Consider the following 24,525-nt stretch of genomic DNA (forward strand, 5'->3'; position numbering starts at 1 on the left):
ATATAGTATAGATTGTTCAGATATTTTCAACAATTTTCTAACTCTTGACGAAGTCTCCCGTTCGACACGGTAGATCGATGCAAGCAATCGATGTGCAATAGGCTCTAGAGTTTGCATAAAATCTATACCAATGTAAACATTTTCTTGTTCAATTACAATTGTTTTGCAAAACATTAGATGGCTAAAGTTACTAATTAGTGTGTACGATTTCAAAATATAATACAATTTGAGTAATGTTCTTGGAAAATTGAGGAAATTTACTAAGATGAGGTGTAATTTTAAGATCTTTGAGTATAAATGGTAGTTGAATAGTAATTATACGGAACTGTTTATTATTTTTAAACTACAATTCTAAATATTTTGATTTACTCTGTTTTATTGTAAAATTACAACAAAATTTTTTGTGACTATAGAAAAATTGAATAGATGGCTCTTGCTAAGCTGTTCGCATTTACTCTTGAGTCTAGAACACTTAAGTGTTTTATTTTTAATTAAATTTAATGAGTTTTTTAATGTGATGTAAATCACAACAATATCATTTTACCTAATACATAGGTTATATCTTGTGCGAGAAAGGTGGTTTGTTTATTGCATACTAAATTAACAAAAATATTTTATTCTTTCAAACTGAGTGGTATAGATACAAAACTGCATAATAAATTTATTAAGTACTTAGTATAAAATTACAAAATGACATAGTAAAATAACTAATCCAATTTTCTATTACCGATTAGGAAATTTTATAAAATGTTTCGTGATTTTCTCAAACCCAAGTTGTGTTACATTAAAACTTCATACAATTTTTTGTAAATTACCAAAGATATTTTTAGCAGTGTAAGATTGTCGGCACTGAAAGTGTTGCGAACGGTGTTCTGGAACAGGAAGTCTTTTGCTTATTGTATTCCTTCCATGTGGTGGAACAGTAAACGCTGTCGGTCACTTCGAAAGACTGCGGAAGTTGCAATTAATTACACGAGGAATTTGGATGGATCTCTGTGATCATCCCTGAACGAATCAGCGATTTTCTTGTGTTTCATGAATCACACGATGTTATAATTAACAGGCGAAAAAGAGATACAAAATTTGATCTTAACAGTGTGATGCTTATGTTGCAAAATATCTAAAACTTCGCTGTACTTGTTACCAATAAATAGACCCCTGAAAATGTGGGTGGATTTTTTTGTTAAAAAAGGTAATTCACTTTCTGGATAGGGTTCTAATTTACGGACATTATTTATAGAACTAGATAGTTTATTATATCAAAAAATAAATGGAATAGCACAAAAATATGTGGGAAATAATAGCGTATATAGTGTTATATAATTTGAACTGAAATATTTATGAATCCACCACAAAGCGTAAATATTATACTCGTATTTATCAAAACTAAAAGAAAAAAATAAAATACGTCGATTTATATTATGTCTTCAATTATGTTCACTCAATAATTTTATAAATATTTATCTCAATGGAAATAGTTACTGTTAATGAGAAAAATTCGAAAACATTTATTTTTGGTAAGATATTAGCACCAAAATATTTACGACGTATATTGTACGCACAATCATCTTGCAATCTTTCCAAATGTTAATTTAAAAATTAGTTTGGCTAGACTTTGTTTTGTTTAAAAAATTAATACCATGAATCACTGTAAAAGTATTTCAAAAATATACCTCGTTGATAATTGGAAACAAACAATAAAAATACCATTTACGTCAGTACAAGAAGGAGGATATACATTATAATTGGTAATGGAACTTATTTAAATTTTCTTTCCGTTTCAGTTATTACTACTAAGTAATCGTTTAAATTAACTCGTAATGAGACTCCCTGAAATATAATTTTAGCAGTTTTTTGCAAATTTCTTCGTCATACTTTGTAATTGATGTTCATACTACAAAAATTACAATAATTTGTTGACTATCAATTACAGTACAAGGAATTCTGTTTAATGGAATAATCAATTTTTAATTAATTAGAAAACTATAAATTTTGTACATGTACGTACATACTCATTGAAATGTTTAACACACGTCAATAGAAAAAATTACCAAAGCGTAATGGAAATACCAAGTGGTACCTCTACTTGAACCCTTGTAACGAACTCCATAGATGGACGCTAAACCCAACTTTAGTCTATCGTTTGATGTGTTATTGATGCATATACACTTAGTAGGTTCTTAATGGTTTTAACACTCAAAGGGATATAAGGTAGTTTATAGGTATAAACGAGTTTGATGATGCCGTATCAAGAGAACACAGTCTAAAAACATTCAAAAATGTGTTTTTAGAGTTAGTTATCCTGAAAAGTGAAAAATATAGTTTGAAAAAATGAACAAACATGCTTTTAGCTATAGTCAAAGTAAAAAGTGAAAAATACTTCTTTGCATAAAGATGAAATTACTGATAAGAAAATTAATGTCACTAAATGAAAAATTAATAGTAGGATGAAAAAGAATATGTTAAAAATGAAAGGAAAATAATTTACGGTGATATTAGGTTGAGGAGGGAAAGGGGATCAGTTCTGAGTGGTAAAAATCGGTTGATCTCGATTTGTAGTGAAACTATAAGTCCTATGGAAACAAGTCAGACAGCAAAGTTGTAGATGATGGAAAAATCTAAAACACTTTTTACACATAACCTCAAAATTTATGTGAAAAATTCGAAAAACCCAGTATTTGATTTTTTATGTTTTCACGAAATTTGGTGGAAACTTTGTCGTGGTGGAGAACGATTCGTCTTCTGCCATTGGTTTCCCTTATTTATTCAAACACTTCTGGCAAACAAATGCTGGTGTATCATTCCGAATTGACCGTTATAAGTTTCTCTAATGGTACGGTGGGGATAATTATTCCGAAAAAACAGGTGACCATGTTTCTTCGAAGTGCTTCGTGCGCAAACAGCTTTTGTTGGATTTCACTCGTATTGAAAGACCCATACAATCGATTGTTGTTTAGTTTCAGATTCATATGACTAGAATCATAATTCGTGTGTGTTTCCCTGTGTCACAACTTAAGTAGTAACCCTCGTACATTCTATTACGAGGAGCCGCCGCTTATTTAAAGAGGCTTTTATTAGCTCTGCTTTAACGAAAATAGTTTATATCTATCTATGTAACAGCATTTAAACTCGATTTTCCCCATGTCGAATGAATTTGGAACTTCAAACACTTAATAAAGACCTCAATATAGACAAACATTACTTTTTCAATAGTAACTATAATATGAAATTGGTTTGAATTACAAATAGATAAAACATGAATATTTCTTCCATATTGAATCGAAATCTACTCAAAATATACAAATATACTTATAATTGTTTCAGGGAAGCTGCATATGGGGCAACACGTCAGGCAGACAAGTTATTTTGGGTGATACTTCTTTACTAAATTTGACTGACATAGAGAGGAAAGTATTGCAGAAAGTAGCCATTGCGAAGCTGCAGGCATTAAATTTGGGGGTCAACATCAAAGTGCCAACTGGTTAGTTTTAAGATTTCTCTATACATATTTCAAACGTATATTTCATAATATTCAGCAGTATATTGAGAATGGATATTTTTATATTATGGTGCAAGTATGAGGAGTTTTTAAAGGCAATCACACCTCTGGTTAGTTTCACGTTTTCTGTCCCACACCTTACTCTCTGTTCTGTTCCCGTTAACTAAAAGGTTCAATTTCTTGATAACTTTCATATTATGAGTAAATTCATAGAAATCATCAAACAAGACAAAATTTTCACTTTGAACTGGAGTTGAAGTACTGCGATGCGTTCTCAGTTAAAATGTTTCCATGCAAGTAACCTCTATTTAGCCTCATTCGCCTTAATATTATCAAGAGGGAATTTTTTATGACATATTCCATTTCTAGCCTCTTTATCGACATTGCCTTCTTCTTACTCTTCTTTTTCACTTTTTTGGTACCGGATGAGGTGACCTGTCCCTCTGTTATCCATTTCTTCCAATGCAATTTTTTCTAATTCTTCTTTTTGCCTCTAGTTTTGTCATTCGGTCTATCCATTTTTACTAACATTGCTACTTTTCTAAAATCTTAGTTCTTCATCCTATGTCACTTAATTTTTTCTGTTATTTTCCTCTGGTTTTTAGTTGATATGAAATAAAGGAAAATTAACATTATTGATTGGAAATAAGCTTTCCTGTTTGATCCCTTCCGATGTGTTGTTTAATTTAGAATCTTATAAGGATAATAGTTGACTTTCCGTCTCTGATGACAATAACTGGATTATCGAAATGTCTTGGACGATGTACATTTAAATGAAGTGGTAGTAAAATATAACTTTCAACCACAGTTATTGTTTATCAAATTAAAAATATTCCATGAATGATTGTAAAATCATAATCTTCTCAGACAATCTGTATATTCCATTTATACCTTATCTAACTTCAAGTGAAGGTTAAGCTAAGTATTTTTTTATGGATCGTCTATATGATTAATTGATACATTTGTTTATCGATTTCTAGCGCCGCAGAGCTCCGATCAGAAAAATAACCATTCACGCTTAAAATAACAATTGAAATGAAAATAGTAGAAAGTCAAATAAACAGTTTTATTTTTGCTCTGTTGTAAATTGTTACTTGTTAAAATAGTTTGGTTCAGTTTATTAAAATTAAAAACTTTGTAAGTGTAATTGGGATGTAAATGAGTTGAATTTTCCAATGAGCTAGTTGTTGGAATATTTACTCCTTCCCAAAATTGAAGTGAGAAGTATTGAACAAAACTTAGCAATCAGGTATTTACAACAAAATTTATATACTTTTGTCACTTACCCTACATATTTTATGTGACTTCCTAGTGATAAATTACGTAGTTTTAATGTTAGTGGATAGAATATTAGAATTACAATTTTGATGTCTAGATAGTTTTTACGAAAACGGTCTCGGTGGATACATGATAAGATATACAGAAATCCTGCGCCAAAATTTTGTAGAATCAAACCAAAACATTTGGATAAAATCCCGATCCAGTCACCGTGTGAAAAAATTTTAAATAGTTTTGCTCGTTTCTTCAAGCCTTTTTAGATATTTTTCTGGCCCTTCGAAAACATTTTAGTTTACTGTTAATGGTAAAGTTAAATTGTATTTAATTTGAATAATTCTTGACTAAATTAGGACTACTTAAAATGAAATTTCCGGCAGTGGTGTAGAGTTTAGGAAAGAAAAATCCCTTTGGCTTTTTTGTAGTTGTTTGGATACTATATAAAAGATAATACAAGATGTAAGATCATACAGAGAAACAGGTATTGAAACTGATCATCATTTAGTAATAATCAAAATGAAATTAAGAATGGTAGATATAGTGAACAAGACGATGTAAAGAAGAAAATGGAATGTGCAGAAATTGAAAACGAGTGAGGAATAAAACAGAATTATGCGAAAAGTGTTATAAATGCAGCACTGGAAGTCATTAGTATAGAAAATATAAGAAAAAATAACGGTCTGTTAACTGGATATTAGTTACTATATAATAATCAACAACGTAAAAGGCAGCAGTACTGCGAAGCCAGGCGGGCCCACTTCCCTAAAAGACTCTGTGTGTTTGGTGAAGTATATAGGCAATTTATTCATTTTAAATCACTGAAACTTGGACAAACTGTTACTGAAAATTTTCATTGTGAATAATAGGATCGATGATGAATCTTGGTGGGAGGTACTACACCATCACACCATCGGATTGCCATTTATTGATATTGCTACATTTTCTTAGTGGATATCTAAATTGTCGTTTGGAGAAATTGTACTCAAAATTATGTACTTATTTTTATTTATTTTCTTAGCCTATACTGAACCATGTATCATGTGCCACCCTGTATTATAAGTTATTCAACATTGTAACTGATTTATTCATTTCATTGATGTGGGTTTCTTGATAAGCCTTTCCCAAGATACAAACTCCTTTTGATTCGACGTAGGAATGCCTGTTAATATCAAAAAATATATTTTTCTTTGAAAACTATTTGACGAACTGAAAAGAAAGTTATTCAACTAATATTATGCTTTAATAAAAATCGACATAGATATGACAGAAAGAAGCAAGTGTTAGTAATTTGTTTATACATAAGCTACATATTTCTTCGGTATATTAATACCTCAACCATTCCATTACAATAATTTTAGATCTTAGTACATATTTCCTTCCAACTCCCTATATATTTTGTAGATATTGGTGGAGTTTCTGCGAAACCTAAGAGGAGACCTTATTTGCTCAAAAGGAAAGCTTTAACTACTGGAATCTTTGATGCCAGCAGGAAAGAAGCAGAAAAAGATAAAGGTGAGTTTCAATATCTGTTCTTCAGTCCTCTGATTTTGATATACAATCATTCTTAAAGATTCCACTCTTCAATGTATTGGAGAAAAGTTAATTTTCTAATTTCCTTCGAATTATAATTGTTATAAAAAGGAAACGCAATCAATGTTTCATTTATTTAAGAAAATGGAATAAAAATCGAGGATAAGAGGCAACGTCAATAATAATGATATCATTAACTCGGGTCTATTATTCATCTATATTGATATAGTTTACCAACTAAAAATTCATGATGTTTCTCTGTTTTTCACAGTGGCATATTTTCTTTGCAACTTTACTTACCATTTCTTTTATCAAATAATTAAAACAATATAATTCTTTGCATTTCCCAGTACACTTTCCAATATTTTTATCTAGATTCAATTAAAAGCTCTAGCCATCATAATATACAATGTGGCATAGAAATATAAACATTTAGCATTCGGGCGTTATTTAGTATACACGCCAGGAAGATCGTAACATAAATATTTAATATTTCACATGAAGATAATCAAACTTTTTACTTGCCAAATTTAATAGTAGATGGAAACTTCACGACATATTTCTAACTTTATTCAGAATCAGGTGAAACATATTCTCCTGGGTTAAAATAATTATCAGAGTTTGAAAAGTACCTGTTTGAATATTTCCCATATTTATTCAATTTACTGGACTATTAGAAAAAACATAATTAGTTCCATATTTAAAAAATCATGGTCTAAGATATTGCCATAATTGGTGTGTGTGAGGAACATCAACAACAGAAAAACACTTTCCCCGAACAACTAAGATGAGAATGATGAGAGAGAACGGGCAATAACTGCTTATAATTTACGGCACCACCGAAACAACAACATAAAATAATTTAACGGAGTGAAAAATGTGGTAGAATAAGTCAGAAGCAGAAAAGACACCAAAGTCCTCTAGTGAGACTACTTACCGTAGAAATGTACATCAGCATTTCATGATAGAGTCCAAATTGTAGCTTCAAAATAGGACTATGTTCTGACCAGAAAAAATTGGTCTTGTGATTAACTATAGTTTTTTGATCAAGCATGTTTTGGTAGATTCGAAATGAATCACTGAAGACAATGTTGTGGCACCACTAAAGCCGATATCTTCGATATGTAAATGTGAAACTAACTGTATTTTCCATATCACTGTGCTGATGTGGGCACTTTGATAAGAAAATATCTCTTAGAGCTAAAACTTCTTGCCCCTTGCTTACTCTTGTTGTGTCATGTACTTCTACATCCGACGATGAAATCCAGATCCTGATCAATGCTATCAACAATTTAGTCCATCACCCAATCTTTTCAATTTAGTTAGCCGCTGTTAATATGCATTTCTTAGTCGTCCGCACTCGCAATCTCTTCTGAGGCAATGTTTGAAACCATTGTATAGAAATAAATTCAACTAATCATCTAAAGTCCAATAGTCCAATATTACATAAATCTGTAGATGACGCTTATCTGGAAAACTACGAGTGTTTCTATATCATTAAATTTATTTTCAATTTGATGTTGTATAAGAAAATGTGCGATGAATAGAACACACAAAACTTGGTGTACAGAGTTTACTATAGATATTAAAATAATTATAGAGAGGTGTATTTCATGTATAATTCTACTTCCTTAAATTTAAAAAAAAGACCAACGGTTTTGAGAATTCTGGGTTTTTGTGAGTTCCAGAAAAGGAGTTAGTTGTTCAATCTATTTATCGTTTACTATTAAAATGCCTAATTACTTCAGTCTTAAGTTTAGTTTTTGATGTCTCTAGGATGTTTATTCTTTGATAAAGTATTATAAATATATTAATGAGTAATTAGGTAAGACTAGTGAGAAAATTGAAATGGTTATCAGTATTTCTCTATTAAGTGCAACTTATCATTGTAAATGTGCGTTCAGCTCTATTCCAAAACATAAAATATCAATCTTTTGATTAATGCCAATAAGAACTTTATTCTGAAACTTGTTGTTTCACGTATTTCTAGTAATCAACATAACACACTTGTCACCAAGAAACTTTTTGAAGTAATATTGGATGTTGAAATTTTTAGGCGCCATGCCACACAAACAAATAAAAATTCGTGATTTTGACGAAAATGAAATAGACTGAGCCAAAATTCCTTCTAATTTTTCAAAAGTTCGTGGCAAATTTATCTTACCTGTCTTTTTTTAACTTTTGTGAATGTTTCAAATGAAACTAATGTTAAAAATAACGTCGTTTTCGCAAAAAAGTATAATACAATGAAATTTGAAATATGGAATAAAGTTACTATTTTGCAAATTATTGCGAAATAAACTGATTCTCATTCCAAAATAACCATATTTTAATTCAGATTTTGTTGGGTTACTGCATTGCTGATAGCGTGTGGCTAGTGTTTAATTAATTTCAATAGAAATGGAAAAATGGAAAAAATTTCTCCATAAAGCGTATCAAAGTATTTATTCTGAATTAAAAGTTCAAAATGTGATTCGTAGTCTTTAAGTAATTTATTGATAACTTTAAGAATGATTCGACGCATTTCAAGTCTAATTCTTTTTCTTGTTTGCCGTCCATTCACACAAACGTTCGATTTTATATTTCCAAAAAAAAAAATTTGGAGCTAGAATATCGTGCGACTGTACTGTCTGCTATAACTATATTACCAGAGACCAGTACTTCACAAATCACATATTGTCATTAGGTAAATTTGGATCAACAGAATTTGGAAACGTGTTTACGGAGTCAGACACAAGATCAATTCTTAAAAAAGCCAATTAACGCCTTTATAAAAGATTCAAAGATTCTGCTTTCTCATCGCTACCCATTCACTTTACGTAGATTGTCCAGCCAATTTCTCATTAGCTACAATGTACCGCATTGACAATTCGTTGTACCAGGGATCAGTAGTTATATTCTCTGAGCATGTTTAAGGTTTACAATATCTTCGTAATCAACAAGGACATAGTTTTGCAATACATTTTTGGAGATTGGTTTTGTTTCTGAATTAGAACTATCATGTTATAATTAATCTAATAATATAAAATGTGATCAACGAGAAGCAAATTCTTGAAGACTTACTGGTGTTGCTCATGCTCCATAAAGTTAGTTTAGAAGCTTTGACGCAGAAATGTAAAAGTAGGCTTACAATCTTTCCATTTCACAATATTTTTCAAAATCTAATTAATTATCAATTTAGTATGATGTTGAAATAACTCATATAATATTTATGTTAGTAATAAAGCCCCGACTAATGGAAAATGATGTGCCCGTCCTTATCCAGAAAAAATGTAACAAACTTTTTGTAATCTCATGTTAATCAGAATAAATGAAAATTCCCGAGATTAAATGCTTAAACCAACATGTCATCTAATTTATTCAACAACAGAATTTATAAATTGTAACATATATATTAAACAGGCCTTTTAGGCCCAAGGCTTGGATTCGCTTTACTGCTTTCTTCCATCTATTTTTGTTCATTGCTTCTTCACGCCAATTCTCTATTCCTTCCTAAATCTTCTCTATATGCTTCTATCCATTTTTCCGTTGACGCTCTCCTCTCCTTTTCGCTCATTTTCCCTTTTCACCCAACTGTCTTTGTTCATTCTGGCTGTATGCCCCATCCAACGGAGTCTTTTTGCTCTGACCATATATCCCATCTTAGCTTGACCATACAGTACTTTGAATTCTGCGTTCGTTTTTCTTCTCCACTCGTTTTGCTCTCGCACTCCTCCGAATATCCTCCTTAGTACCTTTCCCTCCCATATATTAATTCTGTTTTCTTTTTTTTTTGTTCATAATCCAACAGACACTAGCATACAGCGCCGTTGGTTCTATAACTATCTTGTAAATGCGTAGCTTGGCGGCTCTTGAAATATCTTTTGATATTAATAGTCCTCCTAGGGCTCCCAACGTTTTGTTCCCTCTCGCCAGTCTTTTGTCGATCTTCCTGGTTCCACCTTTTTCGTTTCTCACAATGACTTCCATGTATTCGAACTCCTGAACTTATTCAAATTTATACTCTTTATTTTGCTCTGTCGTCACTTTCAATTGGTTGCAGCTATCCAGATCCCTTCCTATCTCCATATATTTTTGATCTTTTGTTCATTTATGCGCAGGCCATATTCTTTTGCTTATTTGTCAAAGAACAGGAACATTTTTTCTAGATCCTTTTTCGTTCTACTTATAAGTACCAAGTCATCTGCGTAGACAAGGATTTTTGTTTTGTTATAAGATATTCCGAGTGCTGCTAGTGCCTGGAACAAATCATACGCCTACTTGAAATCTACAAAGAGAATTATCTTCAGTATGAAAATTTGATCACTAGTTGACTTATCATTTTTAAAGCTCCCCTGATATTCGCCTTTCGACTTCCTATGAAGCAAGTTTTATTTACGGAGACAAGCGAAACTGCTTCTGCCATCTCTCAATACAGAGAAATATCACTATTTATTCACCACAATTTCCCCTTAATGTGTGAATTGCCGGAAAAGTATTCAGTCGGATAGGTGCTAGTTATTTCGTATACGACCAGTATTAAGCCCACCGGATTTTGGATAGTTATTGTATATCTTTTTGTTACTCATTATAATTAGGGTATAATTCAGTTATCATAACTTGGTTTGATAAATTGATTGCTATTCGAATTCACAATAATTCCTCTGTTTACATTTCATCGTAACTAACTCTATGAATTTCGTAAAATAAGCATACGAGTTTAAAGTCATGTCTTCTTAGAACTTTCCGCTCATACGAACAAGGCCGTTTAAACAAAATGTTGTTTATTAGAAAACGTGATAGAAGCCAAATGAATATGGGGCAAACGGTAGAAAACAAACTTCGGCCTTGATATATTATATGATGATAAGAGGTTTTCCAGGTAGATTATTTTCTTAATATCCCGTTTCAAACAATGAAATTTTTGTTAGAAGTGAATCGTGTATATTTCAACTTTATGTTAGTATCTACATACTTGTACTCCTACACATTTCGTTTACGGTTGAATAAACTGACTTTAAAACTTCAAAGAGCGAATAGAAATCACAGATTCATAGAATATATATGGATTGATTGCTCTGAGTAAATTATTCCTAGTAATAAAAATCAGTTGGAAATTTACAAATTTTAAGATAGCTCTGGAATAACATATAAATGTTTTACGTATCCAAATTATAGTTGTTTTTACGTACATACAAATAAAATGTTTATTACCAAGTTGTAGATTGACACAGAATGAAAATTACAATAGTAGTATGCAACAAACATTCAGTTAATCAATTCATTAGATTATGATATATGACAAGTCATTTAATAGCGAGGAGATTGAACGAGTAACAAAGTTTAACTATCCGGGAAAGTGATTATGTGAAGAGTGGTCATCAGACGTAGAGATCAAGTGCTGGAAAGAAAAAGTAAGAAGCTGATTCATGAAATTCATCTCTGAATTTGAACTCAACCACAGAATAAGATGCACAAAATGCTACGAGTATGTATGGTCCGTGCTATTGTTCGGTATGTAAGGTAGCACACCAAAAGTTAACACTATGAACAGATTGGAGGCATTAGAGAAGTGGATCTATCTAAAAATTTCCAAAATTTTCTTGGACGGCAAGTAAAACCAACGAAGATATTCTGAGGAGAGGTAACATTTGCTTCAACTCTTCAATTAAATATAAAGAATAGAAGGGGATTAGGCAGGAAGAGGATGTCGTGGCTCCATATCAAAAATTGTACAGGAGAATTAATTCATACCAGAGATAAAATAAAATGGTCAGAAGTAACCGCAAATATTCATAAATGTATAGCAGAAGAATAATAATGAGCAGAACAAGAAGAAGAAGACAAGTCAAGACTGAACTCCATCAAACTGAGTTAAAACAATGGTATTTGTGGCATTGCTATTAGATACAAAATTCCGCAGCTTATTTTGGATTTGTCTCGGACCTAAACTGGAAGAGTGTGTCGATTGGCTATCCTTCCTCATATTTCTATTTTTACGAATATTTTCTTTCTGGTTCCACAAATTGTTTCCATTTTGGACTTTTTCTATTAAACATTCTCTTGTACAGGGCAGGATTAAGCTAGGGGCTTGGGGAAGCTATAGCCCCGGGCCCCAGGTCTAAGAGGGCCCCATAATTTGGAATTCATTCTGTATTTTTTCATGTGTTGATACTACAAATCTAACGTATTGATATTATTTTGTGAATTTTTCCAGGTTTCCGAATTCCTTAAGGGGGCCCCGTCATTATTTTAGCCCCGGGCCTTATAAATCTTAATCCGGCACTGCTCTTGTAGAATATATGTATTATTACGATTCCCTCCTTTTTTGGAGGTATAGGTGAAGCCAAAAATCGGAATTTTGAGAGTACGGCACTTTGGAGCATACAACTTTTTCCCATTAGACTATAGCAAAAAAAAAGGAAAGTACATATTGAAGACAAAAAAATATCCATAATCCCATGGATGAAATTTAGGTGGATTCATGGGGTGAGATTTGGAAGCGAGTTGAACAATTTGTTTTCTCCGTAATTATGGGACCCCATTTCTTTGAATGAATGATTTGTTATCATAAGTAGATTGTTCTCATGGATTCGTCAATATATTGGTCAAATAAAGCACTCAGAAAAATAAGAGACAGCTCGTATGATACATCAAAAGGAAAGCACTTACTTGTTTTAAGAACGAACTAATATTTTTTACACTGAAAACCACGTCAATGACTTTTTTGTCAAACTACTTATGAGTCCTTATGAGTCCGCCAATGCGTTTTTCATTGTTTTGTTCTCAGAAAACTTTTAATGCGTTTAATGCAGTTTGTGTGTTTCCATCAAAACCTTTTATAAGTAGATGTCTGTTATGAACACTAAAAAGAGCAGAATAACATTTAAGTCAGCGATGTGAAACTCTTAATTACCCAAAGATTATTTTTCCATTTTATTCTGTCCAATATCGGATTATATACATGAAAAATGTCTGAATTTAAAATTAGTTTCGCGATAATTTGTTTAAAAGCGTAAATTTGTGAAAAAGCTGCAAACCCATTGAAAAAATGCATCGTTTCGTATGAGTAGTGTTTAACCATCATTTTATGAGATCTGATTTCACAGAAAAGAAATATCTGAATCCTAATCTAACTATATCAAAACTTTAGCTTCCAAAATTATAATTTTAGAATCACTGAATTATAGATTTATATTTTTACAGCGGTAAATATATTTGATTTAATTTTTTTCAATCAAGCTTAGTATTCTGATCATAATTATATATACTCAAATTGTCAAAAAATACAATTTGATTTTTCTAATATACCTCAATACAAATCTTTATAAATATGACAACCTACCTTAAACTAGGGGGAATAATCTATTACGTCATTTTTTTTCTACTAAATCATTTTTTTATCATACCCTACATTCTTACTTAAGTTTGATATTCCTACTCAACGTCCAACGTCTAGTTTTACTAAAACGGGACAGTCAGAAATATTTTATACCTTCCAGGATATGCTCTTTGTCCGTCTCTAATACAAAAAAATATCAGAGAGAAATCAATAAATCAATTTCAAGTAGTAATTAGAGTGTACTAGTGCAAAAGCTTGGCTTGGCTTGGCTCCTACAATGCTATAAGCATGTAGAAATAGATGTATAAAATATTATAAACAGTTCACTTAAAAAAATCAACTAGGAGAAAAGGCAACAAGTTGATTTTGATGAAAATTTGCCTACTATTACCCTCTATTTCAAAATGTCCCCGGTGTCGAATGCTTAAAACCATTCCTATTCCAAAAAAATTTAAATTGAAACATGTAATCAATTATAATGATATTTATAACAGTTAAATGAAGGTCAATTGAAAATTTTTAATATAATTTATGATCATTTTAGGCCCTTAACAGCCACGCCTTATGACACAAATCATTTAAAAAATAATAAAAAACATGTTATTAAGTAATTATATGACTCAGTGGTTCCCAAGCTATGCGCCATGGCTAGTACCAGGGGCGCCGTCGTTACCTACGACAAAGGTCTACTAAAAATTCTGCGACTATACCCTAAATGAAGATATGAAAAAAATCTTGAATGAGCCCTAAATTACAGGGATATTTTGAAGACTACCTGCCAAAAGATTAAATCAAAGCATCGCAGTTGGTAAACGATATTTTTCAAACTGAAATGCCTGAACACTTCAGTATTGAAGAAGCAGAACAGCTGATTGTTGTTTCAACGGATCAACGAATTCAAATTTCGTTCTAAATCCCTGTTTGAATTCTGGAGTGGTATTGAAAACGAATTTCCAGATCTTACCTTTGCTAGTGTGGTTTTTCTGCTCTTGCAGGGATGAAATCCAAGTATAGAGCTAAGCTTAATATCGAAAAAGAAATTCGAGTGGCTCTATCCAAATTTACTCGCAGATCCAATGAACTTATAAAAAACAAACAAGCACATCCCTTGTATTATTTCTTGTAAGAACAAGGGAAATCCGGTACACTTTGTCCGCTTCTAAATAATCTGCGAGAAAAGTTTGAAATCCAGAATTGTTTGTTGTTATAAAAATAGTAACAACTTTATTTAATATGTTATATAAGAATATATCGACAATTAACTATGAGAGAAATTAAAAATATAATGGAATGCAATGCAAAATAGGTAAATTATTCAAAGTGCGCCGCCAAAAAGTTTGAGAGCCTCTGATCTAACTGATTGAGGAGATCACTTCAATTTTTTTAGGAAATAACTACTTTGAATTGGAACACTTAGAACGTATTTTAAGTTCATGAAAGTGAAAGTGAAATGTAAAGTGGCAACGATTTTTTTCAAATGGAGTGGAAGAGAGGGTGAAATTTTCATTGTTTTCCAACGAAATTATTCTCTCCTTAATTTGCTTAGTTCTGATGCTAGGATATTTTGTAGAATAAAAAATGAAGATTTTTTAAAGGACTTCAAGGTTTTCCCCGAGATTTGGTTATAGTATGTAGAAAACTTCAACTTTAACGATTGAAAATACCAATCAACTTTCAATAAGCAAAGATTCCGTTTGTATTAAGTACGCATGGGTGATAAATACACAACTTTTTGCCTTTTCAACTTTAATCCTACTTCTAGTTATTCGCGAAAAACCGTCTGAAAACGTGGTTTTATGCCCGACTATTTCACTCGCGAAGAAGTCGAACAGTATTGACTTTAAGAGAAAACTTCATGGTACAAAAGTTGATTACAATTGGTCAAATTATCGATTTCCGTAAAAACTGCTCACCTTTTAAGGAAAAACAACGCTCATTACAGGGTACATTAGAGGACAAGAAGTAGAATCTAAATTCAAATTTCCATGAAAATTGATACTGTAGGTAATAAATTCACAGGAAATAACATTTTTTAGTACTGGCATTTATGTATCTCTGTCCATTCCCGGATGTTCCTTAAACAAGATATTTTTTTTCTGCGGTTGATGATTGCTGTTCACTATTTTATTTATTTACTAATATAATGTCATCATCAGGATTGTTTTCATGACATTGTAGTATCAATAATGATTATATTTAAAATGATCCAAAAACATATTTATCTATAAAATATTGATAAAATGTATATTTTTACTAAATTAATATAAATATATATATATATATATATATATATATATATATATATATATAAATAGCTTTATAGATGATAGCGGAATGAAAAAATTGATAAAAGTTATAACGATTTAAGAGTCTGGAAAAATCTGTATAATTTCAAGACACTTCCATCAATCGTTTATAAACGTAGTCGACACACCGAACTCATTTTCTAATTTTATTGCTAACAACTTTTTAGAAAAGTTGGATTTATTCGAAAACTGCAACTCAATCTGGACGTCGAAAATGTCTTTTTATCACTGAAACCATCTGTTACTGTTGAGGTGTTTTGAGATTAATGGCACGCCGTTACTTTACGTCATAGCATGCATCATCAGAATCTTCCTAATTCTCTATTTTTGTTCAACCATAACAATATTTTCACAACAGTCTTGACAAATTAATCATTTTGCGAAATGATTAAATATGGTTCAGTGGCGTTCAATAAATTACGAGAAACATTAAAATTCTAATCGTCTATAAAAGATTTTCTCTGCTTCGAAAAAATTATATTGCTTGTCGTATATATTGCCACTCCTACATCTAATGTAAAAAGAAAATGCCTTATTATAATATTAAGTACAAAATTTTGGAATCATAAGCTGCGTTTTGAAACAATCTATTTAATTTCTTCATTTTGGATATGTTGATATTTGAACGCTGCCCTTTCAAGTTAAAATGAGTGGCTGTCAAAATTCGATATTGTTTCTAGAGAATGTGATAGAAATATTGGAACAACTCTGTAAGTTGATTGTAGAATGTATGTGAACTAGATCAACTAGTAGTATAAATACTAGTCATTAAAATGTGAATAAAGAGTATTCGTATACAGAAATGAAAATTACAAACAAGCTTGTAGCAGCATGTACTCATTTTAGATGTCTATTTAAATCTTTATGCATACAAAGATGAATAGATACAAGAATACAAGTACAATGACCTCGTACTGCGAATAAAATTGTTTTATTAATTTGATGAAAATCAGAAAATGGTTGCTGGATAGAACCTACTTGTCATTGTGTAACTTGTTGCTGCAAAGTTTACATTGGAGTCCTCTTTGAATAATTTTTTCTCGGTTAAGTGGTAAATATTTATGAAGAATATTGGAATACAAGTAACCGAAGGCTTTTCCTTCCAGTAAGAGTTCCAAACTCGGACACAAGCGCGTAGCGCGAGCAACCGGAGGAACGAATGCTGAAATGTCTTTCTGTTACGAGTGTTTTATACTAATTTCTTTGTGTTGGCTTATATTCACATTATTCAATTATAGAAAAATTCGTAAAAATATATATTAGGGAAATTACACCGTAACGTAGGTTGTCGGTTGGTAGCACTGATTGTCGCGTAAAGAACTTCAATTTATACTACCAGAACTACATGACGTGACATGTACCGCCTACCTGTTAATTTAAAAAACAATTGCTAGAAATAATATGAAAAATTAATGACTTGGTGCTCGGACGAAGGGGCCAATATTATCACAGAAAATGTGTTAATTGCTTTTGTGACGCAATGAATAAAAGTTATAAGAGCTCAACAATGTGGAAGTCTTCTTCCATGTTAAACTCCAAGTTAAATATCCGTCAAACTAGTATGCATCGTTCAGTAAGCTGTCAAAATGAAACTGTTATTTAGGGGCACCAACCCACTACAGAAAATGACCAAATATCGTTCTTACACGAAAATAGGTGCAAGAATAACGTTGTTCTAATACCGAAACGGAAGAAATTCTTCTTACTTTTATAGAATGGTACTGATTTGCTATACATATAGTTTCAAAAATACAACAACTTAGATCTTAAGAGGCCACAAATAAATCATTGGTTCAGTAACAGCAAACATCTATCCGAATTCGATTTTATTCATAAAGGCAGTTTCCGTTAATTGTTCCAATGCCATTTTCACAAAACAGGTGTACAATAGTAACTGTTTTTTCTAATATTTTCTTCAAATAATTATTCCCTTTTGCCTCGGACGTTTTTCGCTGTATCCAGTCCACTCAAGTGACTACCGCTTTGATTCAGGCAAATGGAGTTGAAATTGTTGTTGGTTGTCTGACGTGGTAATTCTGTGTCAACAAGCTTATAATACAGATTATAATTTTTACAGAAATTATTTGGTACTTTTTCTCAACCCGAAATAAAACTCGTTGTATAATGGGACTGCAAACACGATCTGAGAAAAGTAGACTAGTTTAAACTTATCATTGCTTGGATCAACATGTGAGGGTATAAAAATGATTTCTAAACAATTATTTTGTCAACGTGAATTCTTATCACTTTTATAAAAAAACTCGATTGAAAGTTTAATTTTCCTTTAAAAGAAAACTTGTTATTTCCTTACAGAAGAAATAGTATAGCAGAACAGACAAGTATATTATTCTCCATTGATCAACTTTAGGGTGTTTCAATTCAATATTAATATTTCTAAAATGTAATGTATAAACTTCTCATTACTTTGGAATTGAAATAATTTAAATGATTTTTACGTATAATATAGAGATTGAACAACCTTTTAGATGTGTATGAAAACTATTTCAGAGTATAATGCTATTAACATCTGTTAAAAAGGAAGAGGAACTGATTGAAGTAAACAAATTGTTTTAGTATCATATGTTTATATAGTTAAATGTTTGCAGAGAACAGTGGATCACCAAGCGGATTAGTATTCGGCATTCCCATATCTCAATGTGTCGAAAATGACAGACTAACGAGGGCGGCAGCTGGCACTAGTCCATTTCGGAGCAGAGGAGAACTTTCCGGATCCGGAGATGAACCTGCCAAGATTGGGAGACATGGGTCACGATCCAGTTTCAGTTCTCTTATCGATTCACCTAGAAATGAGGAGGTAAGCTCTAGTTATATAAATTTGAATATCATTTGGAGTGCTAAGTAGATCAGAAATATATATTATTGAATAACCTAACATCGAAAACTTGAATTTAAGATCCTTTATCCTGGTTGATCTCGATATGCGAACAAATGAAGAGGTGAAAGACGCAAACGGCTTCATTTATCATGTTGGAACGAGTATATAAAGCAGAAATCCTTGAACAAGTAACGCATAAATGAACAAAAAATACGATTAAGTACAGTTTGTTTGGTGTTAGATCCTCCAGAGTTGTACTCTGGAGGATCTAACGTGTTGTAGCGTTCAATACATACTGAGGATAAAAAAACAGCTGAGAATGTCAAAAAAAATTGTGCAGAAACGGTATAACCTAAAGATATAACAAGAAGAAAGTGTTAAAGGTAGCTACATTATTTTAATGAAAATTGGGACAGAATACTATTCACGAAAACCAGAGAAACCAGATATACCTAGTATAATATGCTACAAAAACTTTTAGAACAATATCAAAAATGTGGTATCTAACTATCTATATAAAACCTTGTACATGTGTATTGAAGGAGAAAAATAATTTTCCGGAATAACGCACATTGGATAAAGCAAGAGAAGAAGGAAATTCCCAGAGGAGAAAGACGATATAGCTCAACAGTTACTCTGAGATAAGATTACATTCTTATCCCTGGACAATAAAAGATTATTAAACCACTATTCAAAGTGTTGCTGTTGTAATTGAAGATAGAGAAGATTTTAAAGGCTATGGAAATGGATTTCAAGTTGAGAGCAGTAGGAACATTAGGATTAATAGTACAATAAATGAAAGGATCGGATGGAGAAAATATTGAAAACTGGTCTGGTTTGGACATGTGCAGAGAATGATCGACAGAAGATAGGGGATAAAGAAGACGGGTAAGATCTTGGGAAAGCTGGAGAACGAAATAAATAGAGGAGGAAGCACTTGAAGGTGCAGACGGAATTTATAGAGAGGGGTCGATATCATGCAATGGAAAACTTAAAACGTTGTAACAATGATCTAAATGTATATGGTACAAATGTAAATTTTAATATAACAGAAAGCTGGTGAATAGTTGCACGACAAAAGTTGGATTTCTCTGCATTCTATAAAATTGCTTTGTGTGACACTTTCAAATTCGTTTCAATTTTGTTGGGAATTATCAAAAGACTTTGTTTCTGGGAAAACTGTAATAACGATTAAAACATCAAGGTGGAGTGTATTAAGAGTTTACTTTGATATATCTACAAACACTTCATTTATTTTGAATTAATTTCAAATGAAACGTTGTGAATAACAATAGATTTTCTCGAGGGTTTCCTTTCACATAGAGAAAATTTTGAAATGGCTAGAATTGTACTGACCAAATAAAGGAACATTCAATTAGAATTAAAGAGATTTAATATTTGAGTCAATTTATTGAGTATATATACTGCGTATTTCAATTCAGCTTATATTTTGCTTACAAAATTTTTTTAAAACGATTCATTGAAAATTCTTTTGCTATTGTGAAAATGAATCAATTATTTGTTTGTGATAAAAATATATATTTTTCACTACTAAATTTTGTACCCAACCATACTGACATTTGTTAATGAAGGCGCCAGCTGGTTTAAGTACTACAAACTAAATTTAGTTATGTTATCTCTTGAAAAGATATAGTTTTGGATTGTGGAAGAAATTTTCTCTTGTAAAATTTGTAACAAGTATGAGATAATTACATTATCCTCTCGAGCACGTTCCTGAAGATAGACTAGCAATACATTTTCTGACTTCTTAAATATATTTTTCTTATTGCCCAATCTTCTATCCTACTCATAAATCACCGATTTTTTTGTCACTAATTCCAGTGTTCAGTGTTCTCAATATTAGAGAGTACAACCACGAGAATCACCCATTTTCAGCAATGTCGATTACCATCAAAGGATTTTGAACTGACGTGTTTTAGATTTGACAAAATCATCGATAATTTTCTTTACCATAAGATTTCTAAATCCGTATTCCAGTTTATTTTTATTAGTTTCGATAACTAGCATTTTAGAAAATGCAAACAAATTGTTGATTAATAAAAGATCAACATAACAATCTTATTCTCATGTATGAATTCAGTTCCTTTTTAAGCCTTTTTTGGAGAACATTCGGAAAGTCATTGGATTTTAAAGATTTAAAATTATAAACAGGACTATCAGGTGAATGGTCGATAAAGGTGAGAGTGCAAGTCTCTCTCAATGAACATTTAAGTGTTATTCACTATCAAGTAAGTGTAATGAAACGTTTCATATTTATAATCTCTGTTGTTTATGATGTTTTTATGTGTATTATCCTTGGTAGTCATTCTTCAACAAAACGACTAACGTTGAGAGAATCATAATTCAATTTTAATAACGTCGTATTAAAATGGACATTAAAAATCCGGTTATAAATTGAACCATTTAATACCAGTCAAAACGTGGCGACTGAAAATATTAAGCAGGATATAAATCTTTCAAAAATTTTCTAAAAAAAAACGTCATTATAAAAATGACCTCCAGTTTCATAACTCGGCAGGCACAACGCGTAAATTTACAATTATTTATTTTGTCTCTGATTATTTCGAAACATCCTACCTATGTGTGTTAAAATATTGTGAATGTTTTCAAACTACAGCAGCTTCTCATTTTTCTTAACCAATTTTGATTATTTTATCGATATTCATTCATTCATAAACCTTGTTCCCTTGTTTTAATAATGAAGAAACTGTTTTTTCAAGAGTATTTTTAACCTAAAGTAAAGAATTCAATAAATTTTTGAGTTGATTGTGGCTTAAATAACAAGAAAAAGCCAATATTTGTGAAATTGTGCTCAATTGTTATATGATATATATGTATTGTTCTGTCAGTTGTTACTTAACTCAAACATTTTGCCACTTCTTTATTTTCAGTAAATTATTCTTCCACGAATTCATAATGGACGAGGTCATCGTCATGAATATATCTATTGAAATGATTTATATAATTTTGTGTAAGCCCCTGTGTATAAATTTTATCTATTATTATACTTTAATTACTACTACATCTAATTTATTTAATTAATTTAATTCGGTGACTTGAGAGATTATGATTCTCTTTGAGTTTATTGATAATGAATAAATGTTAGTAATATTACTAATTTTGAATAAGTCATTCACATATGGATAAGTACATATTTTACGAATAACTCAACCATATAATTCCAGTAACAATTAGAAAAATAAATTTTTTTCTTTCAAATTTATCAATGTTATTAATTTTTTAATTTAAATCTAAATTTTCATATATATCTCGACACACACGTTTAATTGTTCCTTTTATTGGTTCCAATAAATAAAACTCACTAACCCTCAGTTCACAAGCAATTTCCCATAAACTATTCAGATCTTCAAACTTCGACTTCGACGTCAGGAGCTGAAAACAAGAGACAAGAGAGCTCCCCCCCTTTTCTTTCTATTTTATTTGTCCGTACATTTTGCGCGTACTTATAACTAAATAATGTTTTATTGAAATCGAAATTTTGCAGTTTTTTCGAATAAATCGTAAGTATTTTTGAACTGTCTCTTACAATAGTTCACAAATACAATTATATATTTTGTTAATATTCTAAATCTTCATTCAAACCATAATTAAGAATCTTAATTGATTCATAGACTATGATTTTATGTTACAATTAACTGTATTTTTTTAGCCTAAATTCTAAAAACATATGTAATCCTTCTTATTTATATTTTTTTACATTAAACATAACTTCTTTTCAATAAAATCCAATTTCTGTTTTTAGGTTATGTTAATTTGAGTTAATATGTCTTACAAATATGAATGAATCATAAATTTAAATAATTTTACAATGAAATATTATTTATGTCTAGAAAATTTACCTTACTTCAATCAATTATTGAATATTCTTATTTATATACAGGTGAATATTTCATACAGGGTGTTTCTATATTCGACCTACAACGCTCTACCCAACACTCTAAATGATTCATTTTGATATAGGAATACGAAGGTATTCAAAATTTTTAATCAAAATAAAAAAATTGCCACAAATCAAAAGGCCTCTGAATGTTTTGTTCAAATTTGGTGACCAATATGCTCCTTAATAAAGTAATATTTTGAAATAAACAAACTTCGGGAAAAGTTAACCAGTGGCACGCTGTCACTTGTCACTTTTATCTTCCTATTTTTTACGGCTCTGGAGCAAATTCTTTTTTCAATTTTGTTTTAATTTGGCTGATTATTTTTTGTTAAAAAATTAATAACCTTTTACGGAGCTAAAATGAACGGCGTTGAAGAAAATCCGCACTTTGTTCGTGAAAGAGGATTTCAACATAAATATTCGGTTAATGTGTGGGTGGGTATTGTTGGAGATTGCTTAATCGGGCCTTACATTTTACCAGATAAATTAAATGGAGCAATTTATACGCGATTTCTGGAAAAAATGCTTATGTCAAAATATTACTTTATTAAAGAGCATATTGGTCACCAAATTTGAAAAGAAAAAGAAAAAGTTCTTGATTTATGTCAAATTTTAATTTAAAATTTTGAACACCCTATATCTTAGCAACTAGGCCCCGTAAGAGTTCATATTCCTATATCAAAATGAATCATTTGTTGATATCTCTCTGTGGTAGAGTGTTGTCGGTCGAATATAGAAACCTGTACCTATACTTTATTATCTCCTTTTTTTAATGAAATTATTGATATATAAAATAAATACATCCTATTATTAATAAATACATCGATTCTATAGATTTCAATAGCCGGTATCATTACACTATAAACACTTACTATATTGGCATTAGACCCTGTTTCGTGTTTTTTGAGTGACTGTTTTTCTGGACATAGTTTAGAAATTTTTTGTTGCACAAATTAGTACTAGGTATATTTCTTGCCTACCTGTTTAAGATTCTCACTACACTAAGACATGTTACTTCAATTTCTACAAGACAGATTTTTAAAGCAAAAAATTTGTATCGTATTTATATGTCACAAAAACATTAAAAGCAGCTCTTAAATCCCTATTGACGTTTATCCTGAACATGATATGAAGACGATTACTAGGTTATATAAACGTGCTTTGGGCAGTTTTATTGTGTAGTAGCAGTGAAAAATGTGCTCAGTAATAAAAAATTTTATCCAACAGGTATTTCAAATGAATAAACATAAAACAAGTGGGTGACATTATCCCTAGAGTAAATGTACCAAAAAATAACAGTCAAGGTGTTTACCTTGCCACGAAAAAAAAAATTATCTTTATTTATAGAAAGTTATACTGAGATGTTATTCAAGATACTCCAAACAAACTATAAATCGCGATAGCGGAGTGCCAAAATTTTTCAAAATAATCTTAGTATCAGTACCATACATAAATGGTTTCCTTGAACTACTTGTCGATTTTTTGGAATGGAAATAGATTTGGAAATTAATTTTAAATAAGCGCCGATAGTTAAAACATAATCTAGGAATTGAGTTGTTCAATAACATAAAAATTGAAGTTATCCATAATATTTCATATAGAGTTTCACTTTTATGCTAAGGATAAATTAAAAAAATCCGCAAAGCATCAAACGTGGAGCTAGTACCCAAATATAATATCTAACGGTGGCACTCACATCTTCGTCATCGACAAAATGTAAAATATCAAAAAGTAATAAATCGTTCTCTATTATTGTTAATACTACAAGTTTTGAATCACATCAAATAACCTACAATACAACAATCAATAAATGCTCCATTGCTCTCTGCTCTATAT

At 30.9% G+C, this 24,525-nt stretch overlaps 1 protein-coding gene across 1 annotated transcript in view; it reads left to right on the forward strand.

The window, feature by feature from the left end:
• Positions 1–24,525, forward strand: part of LOC130447933 (uncharacterized) — a 74,608-nt gene that overhangs the window by 24,511 nt on the left and 25,572 nt on the right. Inside the window, exons 2-4 of the mRNA XM_056784987.1 lie at positions 3,325–3,481; positions 6,176–6,286; positions 18,538–18,746. Of these exons, the coding sequence (XP_056640965.1) occupies positions 3,325–3,481; positions 6,176–6,286; positions 18,538–18,746 (477 nt within the window). The remainder of the gene's footprint in view (positions 1–3,324; positions 3,482–6,175; positions 6,287–18,537; positions 18,747–24,525) is intronic.

Source organism: Diorhabda sublineata, chromosome 8 (genome assembly GCF_026230105.1).
Source record: "Diorhabda sublineata isolate icDioSubl1.1 chromosome 8, icDioSubl1.1, whole genome shotgun sequence".
Lineage (NCBI taxonomy): Eukaryota > Metazoa > Arthropoda > Insecta > Coleoptera > Chrysomelidae > Diorhabda > Diorhabda sublineata.